At 41.5% G+C, this 24,569-nt stretch overlaps 1 protein-coding gene across 5 annotated transcripts in view; it reads right to left on the reverse strand.

The window, feature by feature from the left end:
• Positions 1 to 24,569, reverse strand: part of DENND1A (DENN domain containing 1A) — a 489,670-nt gene that overhangs the window by 246,670 nt on the left and 218,431 nt on the right. For all 5 annotated transcript variants that reach the window (XM_040631857.1, XM_040631858.1, XM_040631855.1 and 2 more), the window contains 3 exons: positions 17,457 to 17,526; positions 11,924 to 12,004; positions 7,316 to 7,369 (listed from right to left, as the gene is read on the reverse strand). In XM_040631857.1, the coding sequence (XP_040487791.1) occupies positions 7,316 to 7,369; positions 11,924 to 12,004; positions 17,457 to 17,526 (205 nt within the window). The remainder of the gene's footprint in view (positions 1 to 7,315; positions 7,370 to 11,923; positions 12,005 to 17,456; positions 17,527 to 24,569) is intronic.

Raw genomic sequence — 24,569 nt, forward strand, 5'->3', positions numbered from 1 at the left:
TATGTCAAAAATCACACAAATTGGTCCTACAAAAGTTCAGATTCTCCTTAGAGGAAAAGCTTTCCTGCTTCACTTCATATTTGAGATATGAAAAACAATTTTTTTCCTCTTTCCTCATGAATATCAAAAGTCAACTGCAGGGAGGCAGGCGGGTATAATGAAAACAAAATGCTTTGGTTCCTTACCAACCTGAGTCACTACACCCCACTTAGGTGTAGACTTTGGGCTGGTAACCTCAGGTCTGTGAGCCCTGGGTCCCCATATATAAAATGGGGCTCACGTCTACCTCTCACAGAGGAGCTGTAAGGATTTAAATGGAACCATGTATGTTAGGAGTCTGGCAGATTGTTTTTATTATTCCCGCTTAGAAACAAACAAGGCCAGCCTTTTACCGATTTGCAAAGGAGGATTTAGGGGACAATGGGTCATACACAGGGAATTGGTTCATTAGTGGCAAAACCAGCAGAGGGAATGCAAATTTTTTTTTTTTTAAATGGTGGGGGCAGTGCAGACAGGAACTGGAGCTGGGGTTATGAAGAAGACAGTTTTGTTTTGTTTTTTTCCCCTCCCAAATTATTTCTAACCTCCATTATGGCAGTGTTGAAAATTAAGAAAGTATCAGAACTTTCAGGTACCTCATTTTAAGTTCTTAAGGAATTCTCGGTCCTTCAAATTAGAAAAAATTAAAATCGTGAACCTAACCTAGGCAATAGTTGTTATGACATTATTTATAATAGCAAAACATTAGAAATAATCTTCCGATACACAGTTAAAACACTGTAGGGATTTCTAGTAAAATATGGTAGATTAAACACACATATTTGTCTTTTCTCTCTGATACCGTCCCTCCCCAACAACCCCCCAGGGAAAGTCACAGTGAAAGAATTTTAAAAGACATAAACCCCAAAGAACAGGAGAAAAGACATTATTGGTACGAAAAGACATTCAAATTTTTAGAAGCCAGAAAGCAGAAGTTACTAAAGAAATGGTTCTCAACCTGGGCCATTCACCCCCAGGGGACATGTGGCAAGGTCTGGAGACATTTTGGGTTGTCACAGCTGGAAGGCAATAATGCTACCATCATGTAGTGAGTGGATCTCAGGAATGCTGCTAACATCCCACAACGTACAAGACAGTCCCACACAACAAAGAATGATCTGGCCCAACATGTCAGCAGTGCCAACTGAGGTTGAGAAACTAGAGGAGGATGACTTGGCACCCCACAAAGGGCTGAACACTAAGGACAAAGGGATAGCACACAGGCTCGAGCCCAACTCATACCACACAACTCCAAAAAGGTTCAGAAAGTGGAGACACCCAGAACCTTTGAAGGCTGCAGAAAGGGTGCCAATAAAAATAAGATTCTTCTCTCCCAGCTCACTAGTCAACTGGCCTTCCGATACTCCTCCAGCAAAAGAAGTGTTTACTTTCTAGAGGAACTGAACCAGAAAGGCGTGGGGACACCAGGTATAGCTAAGGATAGGGGATAAAGCATTACGTAAAAAATGGGAGGGGGCTTAAAGAATACATGCTAAATGTTGATATCCCATAACTTACCATCCCCATTTAGCTGCCAGCATGATAGTAATTGAAGCTTATGCTTACTGGCAAAAACAAAACAAAAAATAAGACACACACACACGCACACAAACTGACTAGCTCCAAAAACAAGATTCTGATACTGACATCTGAGAGTCCCCCCCCCACACACCCCCTAAGTAACCAGGCCTCTGATCCATCAACTACAATAAAGGCCACCAAGTAACAAGCCCCATTCACGAACACAGAGCTTCCACTAGCTTTTTAGTGCCTCCATCTTAAATAGGGCCGGACAAGCGCTTGAGGAAAGCCTCTACAATCAAAGATACAGAGTGAAACAAAAAAGAGACAAAACATTAAGGAAGAAAACATGCAGAAAGAACAATTTTTTAGACCTATGAATGAGTCTCGAAGAGAAAAATATTGCACTCATGAAACAAGATGCCATTAAACAATGAATAATTTCTTGAACAACACCAAAAAGCTCTTAGATATAAACAATGATAGAAGAAATTCAAAAGGGTGGAATGATTTGTGAGGAAAGTAGTAAGAAGGCTGAAAGAGAGAGACGGAAAATAGAAAAGAAAGTTATTGGATCAACACAGGAAGTATAACATCCTACTATTGAGGCCCCAGAGAAAGGAGAAAAATAAAGAAGAATCTTTTCAAAGAAATAATGTGACACCATTTCCCAGCTCTAAAGGACATGAGTTTCTAGACTGAATGAGCTACCAAGTGCCCAGCACAGCAGATGAAAAGAACAATTTCAGAACACCAGAGACAAATAAAGGATCCTAAAAAAATCAGTCAGGAATCAGAATGGCTTACAACGTCCAAGCTGCAACAGGAAAATTAGAAGTCAACAGAGCTATGTCTTCAAAATTCCTAAGGCAATTTCTAATCCTATCCAGAGTAGAATAGTCATTTTCAGTGATGCAAGGTCTGACCATGTTACCTCCAACACTATACTTTCTCAGGAAACTACTGGAGAATTTTCACCAGAATAAGGGAATAAACAAGAAGATGTGAAATACAGGAACTCCTATTTGACAAAAAGTTGTACAAGAAAGAAAATGCAATCATAATTGATTGTCTCATTCTGCATGTTCACTGAATTGTAGACATTATGGAGTTAAAATTTTTTCTGAAGATAGAGGGAAAATGGGGGAAGGAAAACATGTGAGTGAGAAGAAGTTATCTTTTGTGGGAAGAGAGGTTCAGAGGTGGTAAAAGATCTAAACTCTCAACTTCCACAGGAAAATCAATGTGATATCTGAAAAAGAAAAATTAAGACACAGCAATATGTGCCTAATTAGTTTAAAACATGGACAGAAATACTACAACTGCTAAAATCTTGAAAGTAGCTGTCTCTGGGAAGTGGAAAGTAAGGAGAATCTGAAATTTTCATCAACAATTATGTGGTACTATATGATTTTATAAGCCATTAATATGTCTCACTTTCATAAGAATAGTAATACCATTAAAAAATCATTAAAAAAGGATAAAGCAAACCAACATGAACAGGTTTTAGCACACATGTTAAAAAGTGAGTTGCAAAACAATATGAATAGTATCACATTTATGTTTCAGAAATGTCTACAACATACACAGGTACTCACACATATAACATTATAAATACATAGAGAAAGGTCTGAAAGGTCTGGAAGGACACGCAAACAGGAGGGGGAATGGGACTGGGGTTGGGGAGGGACGACGGTAATTCACTTTTTTCTATATGTACTTCTTATTTAATGTTTTTTACAACAAAGATATCTTGTCATGAATTTTAATGACACAGGTAAACATCCACAATATGTTGTCATAAAAAAAGCACTGAGATAGAAAAGTATGTATTTCGTATGATCTCCATTGTTTTTTAAAATGTAGCTTCTAAAATTGTTTTTATTTTAATCAAACGGACTCCTTTATCTCAAATAAAATATTACCTAATTCCCAATTTAAGCGGCAGGAATGAACCTGCAATGAATAAAGCAGGAGCAGAGACCCAGTGCTCTTGTCAGCCAGCCAGCCATTTCCCCCAGGCTGCCCAGGGTCCTACAGCAACCTCAGGGCTTCAGGCAGCATAGTGTAGAAACTACTACTATCATAAAGGGGAAAGAAAAGCTTGGAGTGTGACTTTCTCTGAGATATGGGATAACAAGGGACTTTTCTCTTGCTTTTAATACATATACACACATACCTTTTCTATAATTTGGAACAGTTTACATAATAATCTGTTCCTTTATATGCCTATATAATCACCTAAAACCTCACATACTAGTAGCAACAAGGTGTAGAGATGGCCAAAAAAGCTTCATTAATCTTTTCAAGTTATGCTTCTATATTTATATTTCCTATTTCTTAGGTTGACTTGAACCATTTATATTTTTCTGGAAATTTTTATCTTATCTCTATCAAATATACTGCATAATTTTAAGATTATTTTATTATTTTCAAAAATTCAGTGTTTTTTTTTTAAAGATTTTATTTATTTATTTGACAGAGATAGACAGCCAGCGAGAGAGAACACAAGCAGGGGGAGTGGGAGAGGAAGAAGCAGGCTTCCAGCAGAGGAGCCTGATGTGGGGCTCAATTCCAGAATGCCGGGATCACGCCCTGAGCTGAAGGCAGACGCTTAAGGACTGAGCCACCCAGGCGCCCCCCAAGTTTTTTTTTTTTTAAGATTTTATTTATTTATTTAGAGACAGAGAGCATATGAGTTGGGGAAGGGGCAGAAGGAGAGGGAGAGAGAATCCCAAGCAGACCCCACACTGAGCTTGAAGCCTGACACGGGGCTCAAACCCACGATCCTGAGATCATGACGTGAGCTGAAATCAAGAGTCAGATGTTTCACCAACTGAGCCACCCAGGCACCCCTCATTTTCCAGCTTCTTGAACTGAAAGTCAAGTCCATTATCTTCTCAGTTTCTTATTTATAATAAATGCATTAGAAGCTATCAGTTTCCCCGAGGGTACTTTTGGCCGCATCCCTCAGGTTTTTGTTGTTTAGTGTTCTTGTCATTAATATCTAAACAATACACAATTTCAATGTTTAATCCCCTTTGACCCAAGCACTATTTCAAGTAGATGAATATTTTTAAAATCTTTATCATTAATTTCTAGTCTTATTTCGTTGTCATGAAGAGACTGACCTGTAAGACCTGGAGTTTTTCTATTTTAAAATTTTCAGTGTGATCTGGTACATAGCCAATTTTTATAATTGTTCCAGGGCATTTGAAAATAATCCTTTAGCAAATAGCCTTTTGCTGTTTGTCCGTGATATGCCCCTACTTCTGCTCTCTCACAGGATTTTTCTTTTTCTTTTCTTTTTTTTTTTTTTTAAGATTTTATTTATTTATTTGACAGAGAGACAGCCAGCGAGAGAGGGAACACAAGCAGGGGGAGTGGGAGAGGAAGAAGCAGGCTCCCAGCGGAAGAGCCCGACGTGAGGCTCGATCCCAGAACTCCGGGATCACACCCTGAGCCGAAGGCAGATGCTTAACGACTGAGCCACTCAGGTGCCCCATCTCACAGAATTTTTCTAATTCTTTTTGGGTTCCTCCATTATCTACTCCTTATTGATTGCTAAGTATTGGTAATCGTCTCCTTTTTTTTTTTTTTAAGATTTTATTTATTTATGTGACAGAGAGACAACCAGCGAGAGAGGGAACACAGCAGGGGAGAGGGAGAGGAAGAAGCAGGCTCCCAGCGGAGGAGCCCGATGTGGGACTCGATCCCGGAACACCGGGATCACGCCCTGAGCCGAAGGAAGACACTTAACGACTGCGCTACCCAGGCGCCCCGGTAATCATCTCCTTTATGTTGTGGAAACTCCTCAAATTTTCTGGCTCATGGCAGCTCCTTTTGGAATTACATGGACATTCTTCTCCCTAATTTTATAGTTCTTTTGTCATGTCCATGGAATTTTTTGGAGATGAAGGGCAAAATAATGGGCTCGAAGTATAGCATAGTTACGTGAGAGCTCAGTCTCTAAAATCAGAAAGACCAATGTCTGAATTCTAATTCTACCACTTCTTTGCTATAGGACCTTGAATATGCTACTTAAATTCTTAGGGCCTCTGTTTCTAGATATAAAATAATAATTACAATAGTTGCCACCTAAGCTTGTTAAAAGAGCTAAGTGAGAAAATGCAGGTACTCACTGAATCCATCATCTGACAAGCAGTAGTACATAGTAACATTAGGTATTGTTGCTGAAATGGGAACTATGCTCCAAAGTTTTTATTACTTAATGTAAACAAAAAGGAAGCAGTGTTTCCACCAGAGCCTGATCATAAACATTATGGATATATTTGACAATCCCAACTAAGATAGTTATCTAACAACTCTATCGTCTAACTTCATTAATAACACATGATTACGTGACATTTAAAATCTGTCTGCTCTATACACAACACATAAAAGAATTTCCTTTCTGTGAGTCTGTAATGGTTACAAAGAAATATACCACTTACTCCAGTACTTTAAAAAAATAATCAGGTATATACCCAAAAGAATTAAAAGCAAGGACTTGAACAGATGTTTGTACACCAATGTTCATAGCAGCGTTATTCACGACGGCCAAAATGTAGAAACAACTCACGTGTCAGTGGATAAACAAAATGGAGTATGCTATATACATACAATGGAATATTATTACGTCTTAAAAAGGAAGGAAATTCTGACGCATGCTATAACATGGAGGAACGACAAAGGCATGATGCTAAATTAAATAAGCAGGACACACAGGATAAATATCGTGTGGTTCTACTTATATTAGGTACCGAAACAAATTCATAAAGACAGACTCTGAAAGAATAGTGGTTGCCAGGGGATGAGAGGAGGGGAAAAATGGGGAGTTGTTTTTTAATGGGGACAGAGTTTCAGTTGGGAAAGATGAAAAAGTCCTGCAGATGAATGTTGCTGATGACTGCACAACAATGTGAATATATTTACACCAACAAAATGTACATTTAAAGATGGTTAAAATGGTAAATTCGATGTTATATATATTTTGCCACAATTTTTAAAAAGTAATCAAGTGCCTACATGGTGGTGAATCTATATTAATTCTACATAGTACTACTTATAATTGGAGTAAAACATTCTGAAAATATGTCTTACGGCTAGACACACAATTCAGCTTGTTCAGAGGGCAAACATTATTAAATACCTCTGCTCCCTAGACTCACGTTCACCTCTCCTAAATCTTTAAGAAGTGTGTGTGTGGGCGGGTGTACTCACACTTACACCCACAAATACTTTCTTTTACTCTCTTAAAAGTGGATACAGAAATGTAATACAATTCTACTTGAGTAAATCTATCCTAATAAAGAAATCTTTATAGGAAAGTTCTTTATATAGAAACATTTTATTTACAACAGCAAAAACTAAAAACCACCTAAATGCACAGTAGTGAAGGGAGAGCTAAGTAAACTACATAGTAAATGGAATATTACACAGCCAACAAGTAGGATTCTATGAATGAGATGGAAAAATGCATATGCAATCAGTGATTTTAAATATGTAAAAAATACATCCTAAAAAGACTAAAATGAGACATCAACACATTAATAGGTGATTACCTTTGAGAAGTATGAGTAATGATCCCTCTTTATCTTTATACTGTCTCTACTTTTCAAATATTCTCTATTTGTTTTTGCTTTTGTAACGCATTATTTTTATAACGGGAAAATATATCCTTTTATTTTCTTTTAAAAGTAAATAAAAGACAAAGAAAAATAAAAATTTAATTCTCCCCCCAGCAAGTACTCACATTCTCAGGTATGCTGGGAAGTTCTCTAGTATCAGGCACAGTAAAATAAGAATGCTGGAAAAGAAAAGCAAATGCTATTTACTTTTGCAACAATAAGCAATAAGCCCATTACTCAGAAATCAGGTAAATGATCTGAAGGTAGTTCCTCACTCAGGTGAGGAAACAGTTTCACTCACAGGAAATGACTACAGAGTATTTTCTTTGGATAATGCCGGGTTATAGCCACACACATTAAATCACCAGTTTGGTAGATGGAATTCTTTTCTACGAGAGATGAACTTCTTTGGGAAATAAAAATGAACAGCTCAAAGAGGTTAAAGGCTAAATTTCCCTACAATGTTTGCACATTTCTGAACACATGAAAGCTGCAGGCTTCATAATTTATTGTTCAATGAGGCAAGTGGACTCAAGGGACCAAGTATCACTAGGTTCACTCAGCAATGGTCTTACCAACCAAACCTGCCATTTCATTTTAGCATCTGAGATTATATCCATATACAAGCTGTGGGCAAAATCTGCCCCAAAGGCCCAAATGATGTTAAGGACAGCTCCAGCTGAAGGACTGCTGCACTGAGACCATTACAGATGGCTAAGTGTGGAGAATTCTGTCCCCTAAGCATGCTCTGCAAAGAAGCCTCCTGACTTCCAGTGTAATCTCAAGTGAAGTGAGCGGGAGACTCAATGGAGCTGAAAACCTGACCTATTCAAAGAACTTTCAAGGAGGCATCCCCATGTATGTAACAAGCATATGTCCCTGAGTTAAATGACAACAGGCTGGACTGATGACACCTCCTCTGAGCTACTAAAGACTGGGAGGACAATGGCAAGCAGGAAAGGAGAGTCTGGTGCTGGCCAATTAAAGATGGGATTGTACAATGGGCAGGAAAGGTCGCAGAGAGAAGGTCAGCTTAGCCAGGGCCTAAGTTCAAACCTGGACCCCCAAGTGACATTTCAGGAAGTCCCTCCCCTCCATTCTTAGATAATTGCAAAATAAGTAGGTCTCAAGAAGAATGAGTTGTATAGACTTCTGAAATGAAAGGCCGAGGGACAACTGCAGTAATGACAACAACAACAATAATAGCATGAGCTACTTGCCTAATATTCAACAGTTATCGACCCGCTACATGGAAGGCTTTATGCCAGGTATTTGTATCAATATTACAAATAATTTCCCTAACAAATTTTAAGATACATATTATCTCCATATTACAAATGGGTAAATTAAGGCTTAGGGTAGTAAGTTCACACAGCTAGCAGGTGACAGGAACTGAAACCAGGCCTATAGCACTACAGCTATGCTCTTCCCACTGTAATAAGTTGGGATACCTATGCTTTTTATGAACAAATTATAGCCAAAGCCACTTGAACTGAAATAAACTAAAAAGTAAAAATTTAAAAAAAATTATGAAAAGACCACTTTAAAAAAAAACTCTGCAAAGCATCATTCTAAAAGCTGCACGTCTGTGCCAAAATATTACCCATCAAGTACTACAGTAGAGATTATGTAGCATGAAAAGTAGTTAACAATTGATTCAATTTAACAGTGAGGATTAAAATAGCAAAAGTAAAATACAAGATTAAATGTGATGCCATGAGAAGCCAACTTCTATATGAAATGGTTAGAAGGGAGTCCCAGGAAATGTTCGGTAATGGACATGCGTGGGTGATGCAGTGACAACATAACGGCCGGCAGAGTGAGGGAGAAAACACAAAGACCACAGAGTCACCACGTCTTAGCTAGGTGATCTCAGGCAACCTCATTAAACAGCTCAGAACCTCAGTTTTTGAACCTGTAAATGGGAATCATAAATATTTACTTTAAAACTGTTACGAAGAATAAATGTTAACATATGTGAAGTGCCTAGCATTCCATGCATATTTTAATAGAAAGTTATTACTGCATGTTTACATTTCTGTTTTTCTCAATCACCTATATCAGACACACACAAGTATTCTGTTCTGAAGACACAAAGGCAAGGACGGCCATTTTTCCACATTTCAGGCTTTATAAACTAGATGAGACTCACCCTTCAAAATCAGAAACGCAACATGGAGAGAAGAATTCCTCATGAACAGGAAAGAAACAAATATCTGCCTTTACAGATGCAATGGGTTGTAAATAGTGAGGCATCGCAATTCCAAAACCAAGTCGTCCCCAGGCTGTCCTTTGAGATTCTGTCTTGCTCCATCACCCATGAAATGCTGCGACCAGAGGAGGTCAGAAACATTCCTAGGAACCACTGGCACGAAACAGCTGCACCTCCTCCCCCCAACAGTTTCTTCTCCTGCCCCTGGGATGGCTTGTCCTTGAGGCCTGGCAGCCACTCAGGGGAAGGAGTGGCCCTTCCTCCCCAGCAGCTGGTGACCCAGCCAGGCTACTCCACAGCTACCTGTCGGATGTCATTACAGACTGAAGCAGAGAGATCAAGCTGGTTTAGGAAAAGGGACAGAGACAAAGGCAAGGTTGTTTAGCTATCTGGCAATGACCTGGGCAGGTTTAAAGCTCGTTTCTTCATCTCTTCTAGCAGTCCTCCCTACGAGAATTTCTCTAACAAGATTCTTTTCCTTCTCCTATGCCCTATTAAAATGAGCAAACACCTCTACCACGTCCTTCCTTGCTCCCTTTCTTTCAACACCCATGGCCTAGTGGAAGGAACATAGGCTTAGAAGTTAGCCCTCGGTTTGAGAACCCCAAACTTCTCACTTATTAACCACACAGCATTGGGTGAGCAAGTACCTTTTTCCTCTCTAAGCCTCATCTGTAAGATGAGAACACTACTTTCTGTTTTGTAGAGTTGTTTTGAGCATTAGGGATGCACACTTGGCAGAAATTAAGAACTTTAAAAACAGAAGATCTATTATTAGTTATTGGTAGTAATACTGCTTTCAACTTGCTCATCATAAAAAAAAAACCTGTAAGATATGATCATTTTCTTTATGAGGGCAAATACCAAGATACTAACCACTAAATAGCAACATTGTACCTGGTTCTAGTGAAGATGAAAGACAAAAGTTTCTATTATTTTAAAAATCAATCAATCAATCTTTCTATTGAAAGGCAGACTGCCACATGCCAACACCTCATTTGGATGTGTCTAGAGTTTTGGAAGCTTGTACCCTACATTCTCCTACAACTAGACCTCGAGTAGTTCTAGGAGGGGAGAGCAGCTACTCATATACCCTTGACTGAAGAACGGTCCTCCTTTATCGGAGATGGTTGTCCTCTTTGACCAAGCACACAACTTCAGGAGGGATGCATGTGGAGTGGTGAGGGAGGAAGGGGACACCTGTCTAGGTAGCCAGATCAGCTAGATTAAGGGGGTGACAGATGTCATAGCCAGATCGCCCTCACATCCAATAAAACTTTTTAAACATTCAAGGGAGCCTGGGTGGCTTAGTCAGTTAAGCGTCCGACTCTTGATCTTGGCTCAGGTCACGATCGCAGGGTCTTGAGATCAAGCCCTACTGGGCTCCATGCTCAGCATGGAGTCTGCTTGAGATTCTCTCTCTCTCTCCCTCTCCCTCTGCCCTTCACCTGCCACCCTGTGCTCACACAGTCTCTCTCTCTCTCTCTCAAAAGAAATAAATCTTTAAAAAAACAAAAAAACTTTTTTAAACATTCAGATCCCACAACATAGGGAAAATAGCCCCTGGTTAATCAAGAGCTGGCCTAAGGGTGTCCATCTGAGAATTCTGATGAAGGTGGTGACAAGGGCTTGACCTAGAGAATTAGAGAATTCCAGTAACTGAAATATGAAAAAGATCCCCTACACCTCTTTTGATGCCTTATCCAATCAATGAGGAACTCAAGGTCCACAAGGTTAAAGGTTTTAATTAAGATCACTCAGGTCACTGGCAAAACTCCAGCTAGGACTGCAACTTCCCAGTTCAGAGGGTTTTCCACCCAGCGTACTACATATCACGTAGCATGTATTTAAAAGAGTTTAAAGAAACAATTATTACTGTAGGCCAGAACTATGCTAGGCTATCTCCATTCCTGTCCTTGAGGGGTATACAGCCCAGTGGCCAAGATAGGAGAACAGATGTGATATGACTAAGCACTGCAAAGTGTACAAGATGCTTGAGGCAAAGAAGAAAACCTTGACTAAACCTTGGGGACGGGAGTTAAGGAGAGGATTTCTCTGGAAATAATATCCAAGGTGAGTTTTAAAGGATGAATGTAGGCCAGCTTGGTAAAGAGGAGAGATGCGGTATTGAAGGTTCAGGGGTGACAGGATGGGCAAAGAGGCATGCACAGCAGTGCTGCAAGGCAAAGCATGAGGCAGGGAGCCCCACGATGGGGGCTGAGGAGGCAGGTAGGGGCCATTCCAAGCCCAGCACCTACCATCTAGGAGATGCTAGTGATGGGATGACAACCGGGAGGAGAGAAGCCTGGGGACAATTGCGACCCATTCCTTATAGAATCCCAGAGAAAGGAAGATAACTGAGCTCCTTGGCCTGTCTTGAGTCCAGAGGTTTCAGAGTTTATTTGGAGGTAGGGCTGGGGAAGGTGCAGACAACAAAAGATGATCTTGTTCAGCTAACTCCACCTCACTATTAATAATGAAATGGTTTCTCAGTGATGGCTAATTTTCTGCCCCCACTTACCACGCTGAGATGAACAGACACTCCTGGGTCAGGAATAGGAAGTTTGTGCAGAGTTTCAAGAAGCTCATTCCACTGATTCTCCTGAAAGAAAGAAAAGGCCTAAGTGACAAAAGCAAGGCTGAGCCCTTAGTCAGAGGCCTGCAGGGAGGTCTGGGCACATAGTGAGCTGGAGGCCCTCATGACTGAGGGGGCTGGGGAGGTGCTGGCCCCAGGACAGAAATAGGCTTGATATTCAAGTAGGGTTGGACAAAAGACACTGCTTATAGCTCAATATAAGAGCCAAATAGATCCTCCCACACCAAGTTTGACATTTTCTACTGAGTGAGACACCTACCATGACCGCCTTTTATGGATCATATACCATAAGCTCTCAGCAAACCTATCCTCTCAACTCCATAGCAACAACTTTTAAATGCAAACAACCCTAGCGTACAGGGCGGGGGTGGTTGGGAGAAATAACGATGACACTATAGATCTTGTCTTCATCATCATTACCCTCAATTAATTTTATTGAGTGTTCACTGGATACACACAGCAGCATCCAATTATGGAAAGTTAAAATGAACTACATACAACAGCATGCAATATAGTATGGTGGCTGTGCATTTTAATTAGTGAAATTGAGCCACAGAATGAAATACAAAGCAGTACAAATTATTCGATTGAAAACAGATTCACTTTTAAATGCTCAAAAGAACGCTGCTTACAGAATTATGCAAAAGCCATTTCTCCCACCCTGTGGAATTGTCTGTTCTAATACAATAGTATTAAGCTTACGTGTGTTTCCATTTGTTATCTGTTTGATCCTCACAACTACCCCACTTCACAGATTGAAAACTGAGGCTCTGAAAGGTGAAACAACGTGGCTCAGATCAGCCAGTTAGTAAGTTGCACGACCAGGAGCTACTGTGTTCGAGCCCAGAGACCTCTCCACTGCTTCACAGCAGTCTTGGGTAGTGAATTTTAAGGAGAGGGAAAAAGAGGATGAGCCCAGATTAAAAAGCTGCTTCAATCTGAACTCTGATCATTCAAGTGTCTCACAGAGAAATGAATGTGTGTACACATGCACACATGTTTAATTTTGCTCTGAAACAACCTCGAATTTACACAATTATAGGACAGCAATTTTTTATTTCCTGAACTACTTGAAAGTGAGTTGCTGACATTATGTTTCATCACCTACAAATACACAGGAAATTCTCTGGTACAACCACAACTAATCGTCAAAATCAGGAAATTAACATGGATAGAACATTACCATCAAATCCTCAGATTCCCTTCAAGTTTTATCAACTGTGCCCATAATGTCCTTGGATAGCAAAATAATCCAGCTCAGAATCACATGTTGCCTTTAGTTATGATTCTCTGGTCTTCATCAGTCTGGAACAGGTCCTGCGTCTTTCCTAGATTTGCAGGCACTTGACACTGAGACCAGCCATTTTGTGGAATAATTCTCAATTACCTGATGTTTCCTACTGATTCAGACTTCAATTCATTCCACTACTCATGATGTTCACTTTGATCACTTGATTAATTCTCTGAAGTCTCCACTGTGAAGGCACTCATTCTCCCTTTGTGCTTAGCAAGCATTCTGTGGAGTGATACTTTATGTAAACATCCCCTTCCTCGGCAAACTTTAACTTATCTATTTACTTATTTATTTTGTAAGCATACGTGGTTTCCTGTTTTATTCAATGGCTACAACTCTTTTCTATTGTTATTTGTTTTAATGCTCAAATTGTCCCAGACTGGACTAGTGGGAACCCCTTATTCATTTCAAGCTCACTTCTGTGTCTTTCTGACATGTCCGCATCATGCTTTGAACAATTCCTTTGAGCACTTTTTGGCACAAAAAGATATTCCAGGCTCATTTTTTACTTTCCCTGCTCTGGCTCTAGAATTAGACATTTCCTCAGAGAGCCCTGGCTCCTTTTAGTGGAAAATGTTATTTAGAAAAAACGATTTGCATACTAGGTGTGCTCATTGCTACCTGGGTGTTGCTATTCCCAGACTCTTTTAGTGGTTAGAACCAGAAAATATACTATGCACACAGAGACCCACAATATACGCATCTTTATTGATTTCTATATCACATATATTGAAAGCCATCAGTTCACACTAATGGCTCTAATTCCAGTCCTACATAGGAATCCTTCTGGTTTCCTTCCTTTTCATATTTGTAAATGAATTCTATAGAAATGAAGAATCAATCCTATTTTCTTAATATATTTACTTATTTGTATGTAACCAATCTTTTATGACTGACCCTATCCACCCAGAGGCCCTCCTTGCCCTGCCTGAATAGAGACATCCAATGCTAGGCTGCTACTGTCCACTCCTCCCCAACAAGAATGCCCTCCCCACCCTAGGCTCCAACATCCCAGTGCTGGACCACTGCTGCCCCCTTTCCTTTGTGGATCCTTCTAGATCCTCCTAGAGTTCTGATACCTGGTGCCAAGCCACTGCCACTACTATTGCACACGCATAAACAACCGCTTCATCCTTCAGACTCTCAACACTCTTAGCCAGGCTGCTCTCCAGCTCAGATACCCTCTTCAGCCCCTGCCAATTCTTCCACAGGGATGCCTTCAATGCCCCATCCAGGGTCTGATAACCATGGTGGATCAATGACCCAGACAGATACCTTCACCATGTATCTTAGGCTCCAACACTCCGCTCTGAGCCGTCATGGTCACTACCCACCCCCACACCCCCCAGTTGAAGCCTACCATGCCCAAAGACTTTTGGACTTGGGGAGGCGATTCTGTTTTTTTAATAAAAGCTCTTTTCTCCTGTTTTAATCCGATGACCCACATCTTGCCAACAAGCCAGTTGTAGACAGATTTCCTATCATCTGTGTCATAATTCCTTTAACCAGAAAAAAAATTAATAGAGTACTGGGTACAGGGGAAACAGACTCCACTAAAACACATCACTGATCACAACTCAACTCTCCAAGAGGCAGGGTCCTTCCTGGGGCAACGGCATTAATTCTACGGGGTAATAATCCTATCTCCCCTATGCACAGGTTGTACAAACCCAACCTTTTCTTTTCTTTTAATTATTATTGCAATGAAAGGAAACCCATCTTTGGATACCAGGGACATTGAATGGCTGCTGATGGAGGCTAATGGAAGCAAGTCACATGTATAACAGGAGAGAGGATGTAAACATTTATTTTTTTTTAAGACTTTATTTATTTATTTGACAGAGAGAGAGACAGCCAGCGAGAGAGGGAACACAAGCAGGGGGAGTGGGAGAGGAAGAAGCAGGCTCCCAGCGGAGGAGCCTGATGTGGGGCTTGATCCCAGGACCCTGGGATCACGCCCTGAGCCGAAGGCAGACGCTTAACAACTGAGTCACCCAGGCGCCCCCAAACCCAACTTTTTCTGTACCACAGGACATGTTTTTAAAAGTCTACTGTCTTTTGACTGAAGCATAAATATGGAAGAAAAAAAATATGTGAGTCAATCTCCAATTCTAAGACTGTTAAGAGCCTACATGTGATACAATTCTATTAACTAAAGATATCTCTCAAATTTGAGTGAAAACCTCAATGTTTGACTGAAGTGAATTGTGAACATAAATCGATGAGCAGGCCCAAGGTAGCCTCTGAATTCATTCATCAAAGAATAAATCACTTCAAAGAATAAATCACTTCCCTCATGACAAAATTTCCTGATACATAACCATCCTTTCAGGGTGAGTGTAGTGACCTAGGAAGCCATTTCTATTAGTTATTCCTTCCCTTTACTGTGGCCTCTGGAATACACTGCTGGTGAGTAAATCTTACTTGAAGGAAAGATTTCTCCATTATACACACATTTTCCACTTTTTCTCCAAAGCAGCATTTCCTCAAGTATGTTCTAGGAAACATCAATATCTCAGAATATTAATATTTGTCATGGAATAAAAAGGGTCTGGGACCAAACAAGATGGGAAGTACTGAGTAACACACGTTTCTCCACAGCAGGACCTTCTCAGAGCCACCAGGGCATGAATCTTAAAGACACAAAAATGAAACACAGCTTTCCCTCTATCCAACCCCAGTATTACTGAACCAGGGCACCTTTTTTTTTTTTTGTAAATGGATCTAATGTTCTGTAGAAAGTATGAGGAGAAAAAAATTTCTGTAACATTTAATAATAATGTATCACCAATTAAAAATCTTAGGCCATTTACAAAAAGGAAAATTTAAGAAGTTAGATATATGGACAAATATTCAACTCACTAATAATAAAAAAAATGCAATTAAAACAATGAGACTGTTCATTTGTCAAATAAATAACAAATTCAACAAATGATATGCGAGAGTATGGTGAGCCAGGCACTCCATACATTCCTAGTAAAGGGCATCTTTTAAGAAAACAGTACAATTCTTTTGGGAAACAGTTTTGCAAATTTTTTTTTAAATGTTTATGTTCACTGCCCTATAAATGGCCCCTCCGAGAGTCTCCTCTTAAGGGAATAATCCAAAATGAAGAAAACGCTTTATGTTCAAAGATGCTAAGGGCTATACTTACAGTGGAAAAAAAAAAATCCCAAATAATAAAAACTCCCAATCGGGGCGCCTCGGTGGCACTGTCAGTTAAGTGTCCAACTCTTGATTTCGGCTCAGGTCATGGTCTCAGGGCCATGAGATTGAGCCTTATGTCAGGCTCCACGCTTGGCGGGGAGTCTGCTTCTCTCCCTCTCTCTCTTTCCCTCTGCCCCTCCCCCACTTTGTGTGTGTATGCCTGTGCACACGCTCTCTAAAATAAATAAATCTTAAAAAACAAAAAACAACTTCCAACAATAGGGAAATGTTTCCAAGGTCCATAATAAAATGCTATGCACCCATGAAAAATGTGTTTTTACTAGCCTGGAGAAATGCTTCTGTAACTATAGCACCTGAAAAATATGAGCTATGAAAGTCTAAATATAGGCCCAGTTGGCCTTTGACATCCATGGAAGACACTTCAGCAAATCATTTCTTCCAAAAGTACAGTAAAGTAGAGCTAACTTTTTAAGTAATTTTTCAGACCCTTAAAAAACTTACTGAAAGAGCACAACAAAGCCTTACTGGAAGGTGAACTTGGGACATGTGGCTAGGTCACTTGTCAGTTAAGTGTTTTACTCACAAATTGAGCTTTGCAGCATGACACGAGCAATTCAAATTTGTGCCTCAGCAAAATTATAATTTAACAGATGTCATGAACTTCCAGGGCTGCTTGGGAATATCAGCTATCCGATATCAGAATATTAACTCTGAATGCTAAGGGTCTATTTATTATTATTATTATTCCTTTAACTCAAAAAGTAAAGGAAGGAAACATCCCAAAATACTAGTGATTGTTATTTTTGGGAAGGGGGAAGGGGAAACATATCAGGAGTGATTTTTCTCTTCCTTCCTATTTCCAAAATTCCCAAACTTTCTATAAGGCATGCATTACTTTTTTGGTAAACATTTTGGTGAAATACAAGGCATGTATTACTTTAATAATCAAAAAAGTTGAAGTTACTTGCTAAAAAGAATCAAATACAAGATAAATACCTGGCCCTTTGTCGTGTAATCCGCCAAGATGTTAAGCAGCTTATAAAATACTTCGAACCAGGGAAGATAGCTGGGGAAAGAAGAGGAGAAACATGAAATATTAGTATGCAGGTCAAAAACTTCAACCAGGAGCTAATTCGAGACTGGTACATTTCAGTTTTTCCTCTACAACCTGAAGAGTCTTCCCGTTATAGGCTGCTGGAAACCCAGACTGGTAGACTGCTAATTATTTCTGGGATTTAAAAAAACTGCCTGTTGTAAGGTGGAGGACTGAATGTCCATTATAAATTATTCCCACGCCTCAGAGCTAGAACAGGTTCACAGAGAAGAAATTCAAAGCAGACTCTGCAATCAGGAACCATCTCTGAATAGCCCCCCAGGCCTCTCCCACCACACCCACCCTTTCCAGGAAGCTTCTGTGCAAGTTCCGCATGATTGGACACACACACCACACATACATACAGCACTCCCCCTGCTGCTGTCTGCAAGGTGTCCCAAAGGCCCCACGAGCCTGAAACCAGTCATACTGTAGCATCAAACATCCTACCTGTACCGTACCCCTTCCAGACTTACTGCAGGACGAGCTCTAACACTCTGTCCCCACTGCCCTCTACTGGGTCCTGACCACGGTGCCCCTTCACTCCGAGGACAGTCTGGTCCTGACTTCACTCTATCCTCTGTGGGGCTTCAAGAATAATCTTTCTAAAATGCACATCTAAGTGGCCCACAGATCCCGTTCCTCAGTGGTGCCCCCTCACTACAGGACTTCTTAGGATGGCATTGGAGGCTCTTCGTTGTCAGGTCCCTGACTGGCTGCCCGCTCGACTTCCCCACATGCATTCCTCTCTCACTGCAGCCTCCGTCCCAGAATGGCCAGACAGCCTCAAGCCTGCACAAGCGTGCATACACTTGGCCCCTTTCTCCCTCTGACCTTCATGGTCTAGGCTAGCTGATTTCCACTCACCCTCCTAACCGTCCTCCACACGCTCCCCATCCCCGCCCCTCACGCCCTAATTCCCTCTTCTCTGCGCTGCCCTGGTGACATGCATACTCCCATTAGAACATTCCACACACCATGCGGCACTCAATGGTGTGTCTGTTTTGCTAACAGACTGTGCACAGAGAAGGAAGGATCTCATCTTTCTTCACTTTGTCTTCCTGGGGCCAGGCATGGAGCCTGGCATACCATCAGTGCTCAGTGTTGACTGACCAAACACAACTAAACAAAGACTGAGAGCAAAGGCATGTTAATGTTATAGAATTGTTGGTGAACCATCTCCCACCCCCACCCCCGCCGCCCAGAAGTTTCGTCACTTAATTTAAATGGCTTTATTCTCCATTAAGAAACTTTTCCAAAGTGACATGTAGTCAAGCGAGGAGGGTGTCGTACCAAGCTCCTGCAGTCCTGCTCGCGTCTGCCCTGCTGAGCGCACGGGGTCCCTTTCTGATAGAGCTGGACGCGCAGCGGAGCGCAGATCCCGCCAGGCGCAGGGAACTCAGCACCCCGTACAGATTACCAGCTGTACTGGCGAGGGTAATAGATGAAGTGAGAGGCAATCCAGAGGACAGATAAAGTGCACAGTTCTCCATCATTAACGTCTGTCTGAAGCCAGCACATGCTACTGTAAAATTTAAGTAGCTTATCAAAATATACTGATAAGCAACTTAACTTTTCACTTCTATGACAGTATTATCACTTATGTTAATATGTTTCAATCAGCTCTGGCAGCTGCATATTGACTATTACACAGCAAATGACTGCTGCCACTTTCCACAGCATTTACTTTGGCAGAGCAATGTAAACATTCGAGAGGGATTAGGGAGGAGATAAGTTTCTCCCTTCCTATTCTGTTAAATAAACCTCGGCTGAGTTAAAAGCCATTATAGTGGGAACAATAAATCCCCTCAGACGAAAACTCTTGCCCAGATTAGAGGACTCTTAGTAAACAAATTCAACCAAGGATTACAAATTTATCCCCCCTGAAAGAGAAAATACCACTAGTTAAATCCAGCAACTCAAAGTCAGGAAGGGGGCGGGGGGAGGAAGAAGAGAAAATATTTTCTTGCAAGGAAATCATGTCCTCAAAAAAATGAGAGAAAAGTCGAAGTTATTTTAGGAATTCTTGATGAAGTGACGTGGGGCAGGCTGGGGTCTCTGATAATTCAGGACTGTGGTACACACGAAAGTGGTTGTTGCCACGAGGTTCAACTGGCCCACAAGCTGCTAGGGGACTGAGGGAAGGTGACGTGGTAGGGCCGCCCGGCCCACACCAGAGTGCCCAGCTTCTCACACACAGCCTCAACCTCACCAAATCAATTCTTTTTGCCTATACTAAGCAGAACCCTCAGCCACGGGACGTTTCGTGGTTACCCTGGAGATCAGCCATTTCTTTCTCCCTGTGGCCTGACCGGACGCAACTGTTCCCCACATGTTGTCCCCTGTGCACTGACAGATGAATATCCAGTGATGGCAGTGTTAAGGTCTTGAAACCAAAACCCAGCTGTCTTCTTCTTCAAAGGATCCCTCTTTTCCCCTGTTGGGAGGCCAGGGTTCACAGCTGAACCTTATCCAGTGGCGTTTCCTGTACTGCTTCATTAGCGCTGGCACGACAGCTCTGCCCTGCCTGCGAGGTTGCAGGTGAGGATATGGAACCCTCCGCTCCATTTTGTGCGTGTCTGTCATCATGGAGTAAACACTACTTCCCCATCCAGAGACAGGAAACAAACACTCCATTACACTGCTCGTCCCTGGACATCTAAAGGAGTTCCAAACACCTCTGGGCCTGCTCCACTTGCCACCTCTATGCAACCACTGGAGCCCGCAATGCAGAGCACCATCGTGTAGTGCGCTCAGTCCAAGGCTAGGGCCCAAAAGACAAACAACAAACGGTCCCTGCATTCAGGAAGGCCACGGTCCTAGTGGGGAAAAGAGACATATACAACAAAACAGTTTGTGTGAGGGAAGCTGGAACTCTTTTCCAAGGGCTTTATTTAGCTCAGACTTTGGATCAAGTTATAAAATGATCATGGCCAATCAAAAGAGCCTTCCTTGATGGGGAAAAGCCAAAATGGACAAGCCTGCTTCCCAGGCACTGGCCACGATCCGTGGCTTGGGAACTTTGTCCCAGGCTCTGCCATCGCTCCCTGGCCTAACAGTCAAATGGAGGGGTTTTGTTTTGTGTGAGGCAATACGAAGTCATAAACTTGAGAAGAACTCAGGCAGCATCCAAGTATTCCTACACACATGGCTTCACTGACGTGGGCTATCACAGGTCTTTGTGAGATGTGCAGGGGCAGGTTCGAGAGATAGTGCTTAGAGTCAAATGGCCCATGGTAAAAATCACCTGTAAAAGGCCTTTAAGTTGTCCCCAACATAGAGCAGACATGGTTTTGTAGACACAAAGTAGCTGGCCTGAGCTTGGGAGGACATACTGAATGAAAACTGTCTATGTTCCAATCTGTCAGCTTGGTGAGCTGCTTACCCTCCAGCTGAACTCAGGAACTGAGTCCGACTGAGGACAGATGACTTACATTTCTAATCTTGCTCCACTGAATGGACTGTCAGGATAATCATTCCCACTGTTTTGTGTATATACGCATGTGTCTAAGTGACCTTGTATAAGTGTATGTATGATGGGATCCCACTCCAGTGTCATAAGTATTTAGATAGAAAACCATTACAAAATTTAAAAAGCTCTCCCACATCTCTTGCTAATAGTTGAGTTCAAAGCCATCAGATGAGCCCAAGCAAAGCAGGGGTGTGTGTGATGGGGAGCAATGGAGGCAGACACTGACCAACCCGAGGAAGGTGGTCACTTGAGAGAATAGCAGCTGTGAGCAGGGTGTCAGAGTTCAAGCACGGGGAGGAGAAAATCCTCCTCTAGGGACCACCAGGCCCAGAGTGCTACAGTCTGAGGGGGGTGAGGAGGATTTCCTCGTGAGGGAAAGTCAGGGCTCCAGCAAGGTCATGAGAGTAGAAACCCAGAAGGAGGCGTGGCTTGGAACATCAGAACTCAAGAGGGGGGGAAGCAGTGTTTAAGTAGGGGCAAGGCCTGGCACTGGGTAAGAAAGCATCTATGTCAGGAGAAAGAGGCTGACTAGACCGGTTTTGGAACCTAAGAGGAATAAAAAGAGCATCTGGAAGGCAGCTCGGTGTGGGATATCAAAGCCTAAGTGGGTAGGAGGGCTTCCAGGAAGGGTGGTGAGGCAGAGCCCAAGCAGTTGAGAGGGTAGGAGGAGGCTGCAGTGCCTAAGAGGTCAGAGTCCAAGTGTGGTGAGAAGGGCAGCCATGGAGGAAAGTAGCTACAGCAGTGAGAGTCTGATCGAGACTGATCAAGCATGTAAATATGTAATGACAACCATTACTACTATCAGAGAAGAGAGTTACAAATACGGACCAGGAGAGAACAGGAATGAATCTATGGTGTCGTATTGGAATTGGATGTAACTGTGTGAAATCATGGAGACAAATAAAAGAAATAGAAACACAAATGTATGTATGTGCATACATATGTGTATATGTACATTATACATACATAGATTCTCTAGCTATAGCCACTGAGGGGCCCTGGAAGCAAAGACACCCCAATTATAATGAGCATGCTTAGTGTCCAGATCCTGATTTCTAAGGACCATTCTTCACTAAAAGGAACCAGAGCTCCTTGAAGAAATGTCTGATTCCAGAGCGGAGGCTGGGAAATATCTTGTTGTGCTAGAGAAAAGGCAGTGTTCAACACATAAGATCAGGACATGCCAACAGGACACAAAAGCCAGTGTGGAGGGGCTCCTACCGACAAAATCTGTGACAATCTGAGCATCAAACCAAATAATGATAAAAAGAGATTATGTAATAATAAATAAAATAGAAAATCATGAGTCTGTACTAATATAAATGATCGGAAGTCTGACGAGGATAAGATGAGGATATTCAGAATACACTTTTTAATTGTAAGGGAAAAAGAAGGGAGAAGCCTGGGAGACACAACCTTAAGCACTGCGACAAACTGGAAGTGTGCCAACTGACAGAATGCAGTGAAACAATACCGAAGACTTCCATCATATTCTAGCAGAACCCAATTCTGAGGATGAGGGACTTTCTACAAATTAACAGCCAATGTCAAGTTCATAGAAGTGTAGGAAATGTTGAGGATCTATTCCAGAATAAGATGACAAAAGAGACAAGACAACTAAATGCAACATGTGATTCTAAACTACAGCTTGCCCCTCATATATAGGGGGTCCAAGTATTATATGGTAGTACTGTGTCAAAACTAATTTTCTGATTTTGATTATTGTAATGTAGCTATGAAAAAAAAGTGTTTTGTTTTTTTAAAAGTAGGCTCCATGCTCAACATGGTGGTTTCAGCTCAAGACTCTAAGATTGAGAGTCACCTGCTCTCCCGACTGAGCCAGGCAGGTGCCCCAACAATGCTTCCTTTTTAAAAAAAAAAAATACACACTAAAGTATTTGGGGGTTAGTGGGTATTATTTTGGCAACATCTCCCAAATGGGCATTTGTATTGTACTCACAACTTTTCTCTCTATATTTTTTTAAAAATTTTATTTATTTGAGAAAAAGAGAGCATGAGCAGGGGGACGGGCGGAGGGAGAAGAAGCAGACTCCCCGCTGCTTGATCCCAGGACTGATGCGGGGCTTGATCCCAGGACCCCGGGATCATGACCTGAGCTGAAGGTAGACGCTTAACCAACTGAGCCACTCAGACGCCCCTTTTATATGTTCGTTATTGTTTCAAAACTGAAATAAAATGGGAGAGGGAGAATCTAAAGGATCTTTCACTTTATCAAAAATATTCACTTATATGTGGAACATAAGGAACATCATGGAAGACATTAGGAGAAGGAAGGGAAAAATGAAGGGGGGGAAATCCAAGGGGGAGACGAACCATGAGAAACTATGGACTACGGGAAACAGAGGGCTTCAGAGGGGAGGGGGTTGGGGGATGGGCTGGCCCGGTGATGGGTATTAAGGAGGGCACGTATTGCATGGAGCACTGGGTGTTATACACAAACAATGAATCATGGAACACTACTCAAAAACTAATGATGTACTGTGTGGTGACTAACATAACATAATAAAAAAAATAGCATAAGTAGACCAATTAGAGTATAGAGAATAATATGAGCTGGGAAAATAAAATTTTAAATTTTAAACCATGGCTAAAGGGAGAGGCAGGTAAGAGAGAGAATGTCTGGTTGCAACTGTGGGAGTCAATACCCCATGCACAGAGAAGACTGAGCATCAGTGAAGTCTTCAAAGAGGTTGTTCTCAGTGTATGGGAGGAAGGCTGGAAGGGGTGGGGATAGAGTGCATTAAAGATAGAAAAAAAAAAATCTCATGAGCAATGACTTGCAGGTTTGACCCACTGGGCCTGACTCAAGAACTGTGAACAGCTGTAATAGCCAGAGAGAAAGGTAGGCAGGCTTCAGGACAGATGGCAAGGTAGGGGTCAAAAAAGCCAGATTCCAGGGGCATGTCATATGCCAAACTGATGGGCCTCCCCTTTATTCTGTAATTACCGGGGGACCAAAGGGCTGGTTAAAGAGAAGTAACATTCTGAGGATGAGTATTTACAACTAGGTAAAAAGTGATTATTCCCCCCTCGGCACAGTCCAGCAGATCTCAGCCTTACCAGAACATGTCCACTTTGTTACCCTAAAAAGAAAATCTTAGATAATCTAGTTTATACATAATTTTTAAAAAGATCAATGTAAGTTCTGGTTCTAATATAAATAATAAAAAGAAAAGTACTTCATAATAAAATTTTAACATTTAAACACTCAGACACCATAATATTAGAGATATAATGAAGTGGTACCTCCCTGGATACCGTAGAGCTGCTTTTAACTTAGGTCTGGAATGAGTTTAAAGCTAAGAAGAGTGACATAGAAAAAGGTCTTTCAATTTTTCTCAGTGATTTCCACTCCCTGAGGAGCTCTTAAAACTCCACCTTGGGTACTCCAAGAGAGGTATCCTTTCTCTTCTCATTTCCTGTCAGATTTTGCTGAGATTCATCGGATGACAAAGCATCCCCTGGTTAAGGCTATTTGGCATTCAGTATTTAAAGTTTTCAAAAAACAATCCTCCCCCCAATT

The sequence above is a fragment of the Ursus maritimus genome, unplaced genomic scaffold (genome assembly GCF_017311325.1).
Source record: "Ursus maritimus isolate PB19 unplaced genomic scaffold, ASM1731132v1 scaffold_17, whole genome shotgun sequence".
Taxonomy (NCBI): Eukaryota; Metazoa; Chordata; class Mammalia; order Carnivora; family Ursidae; genus Ursus; species Ursus maritimus.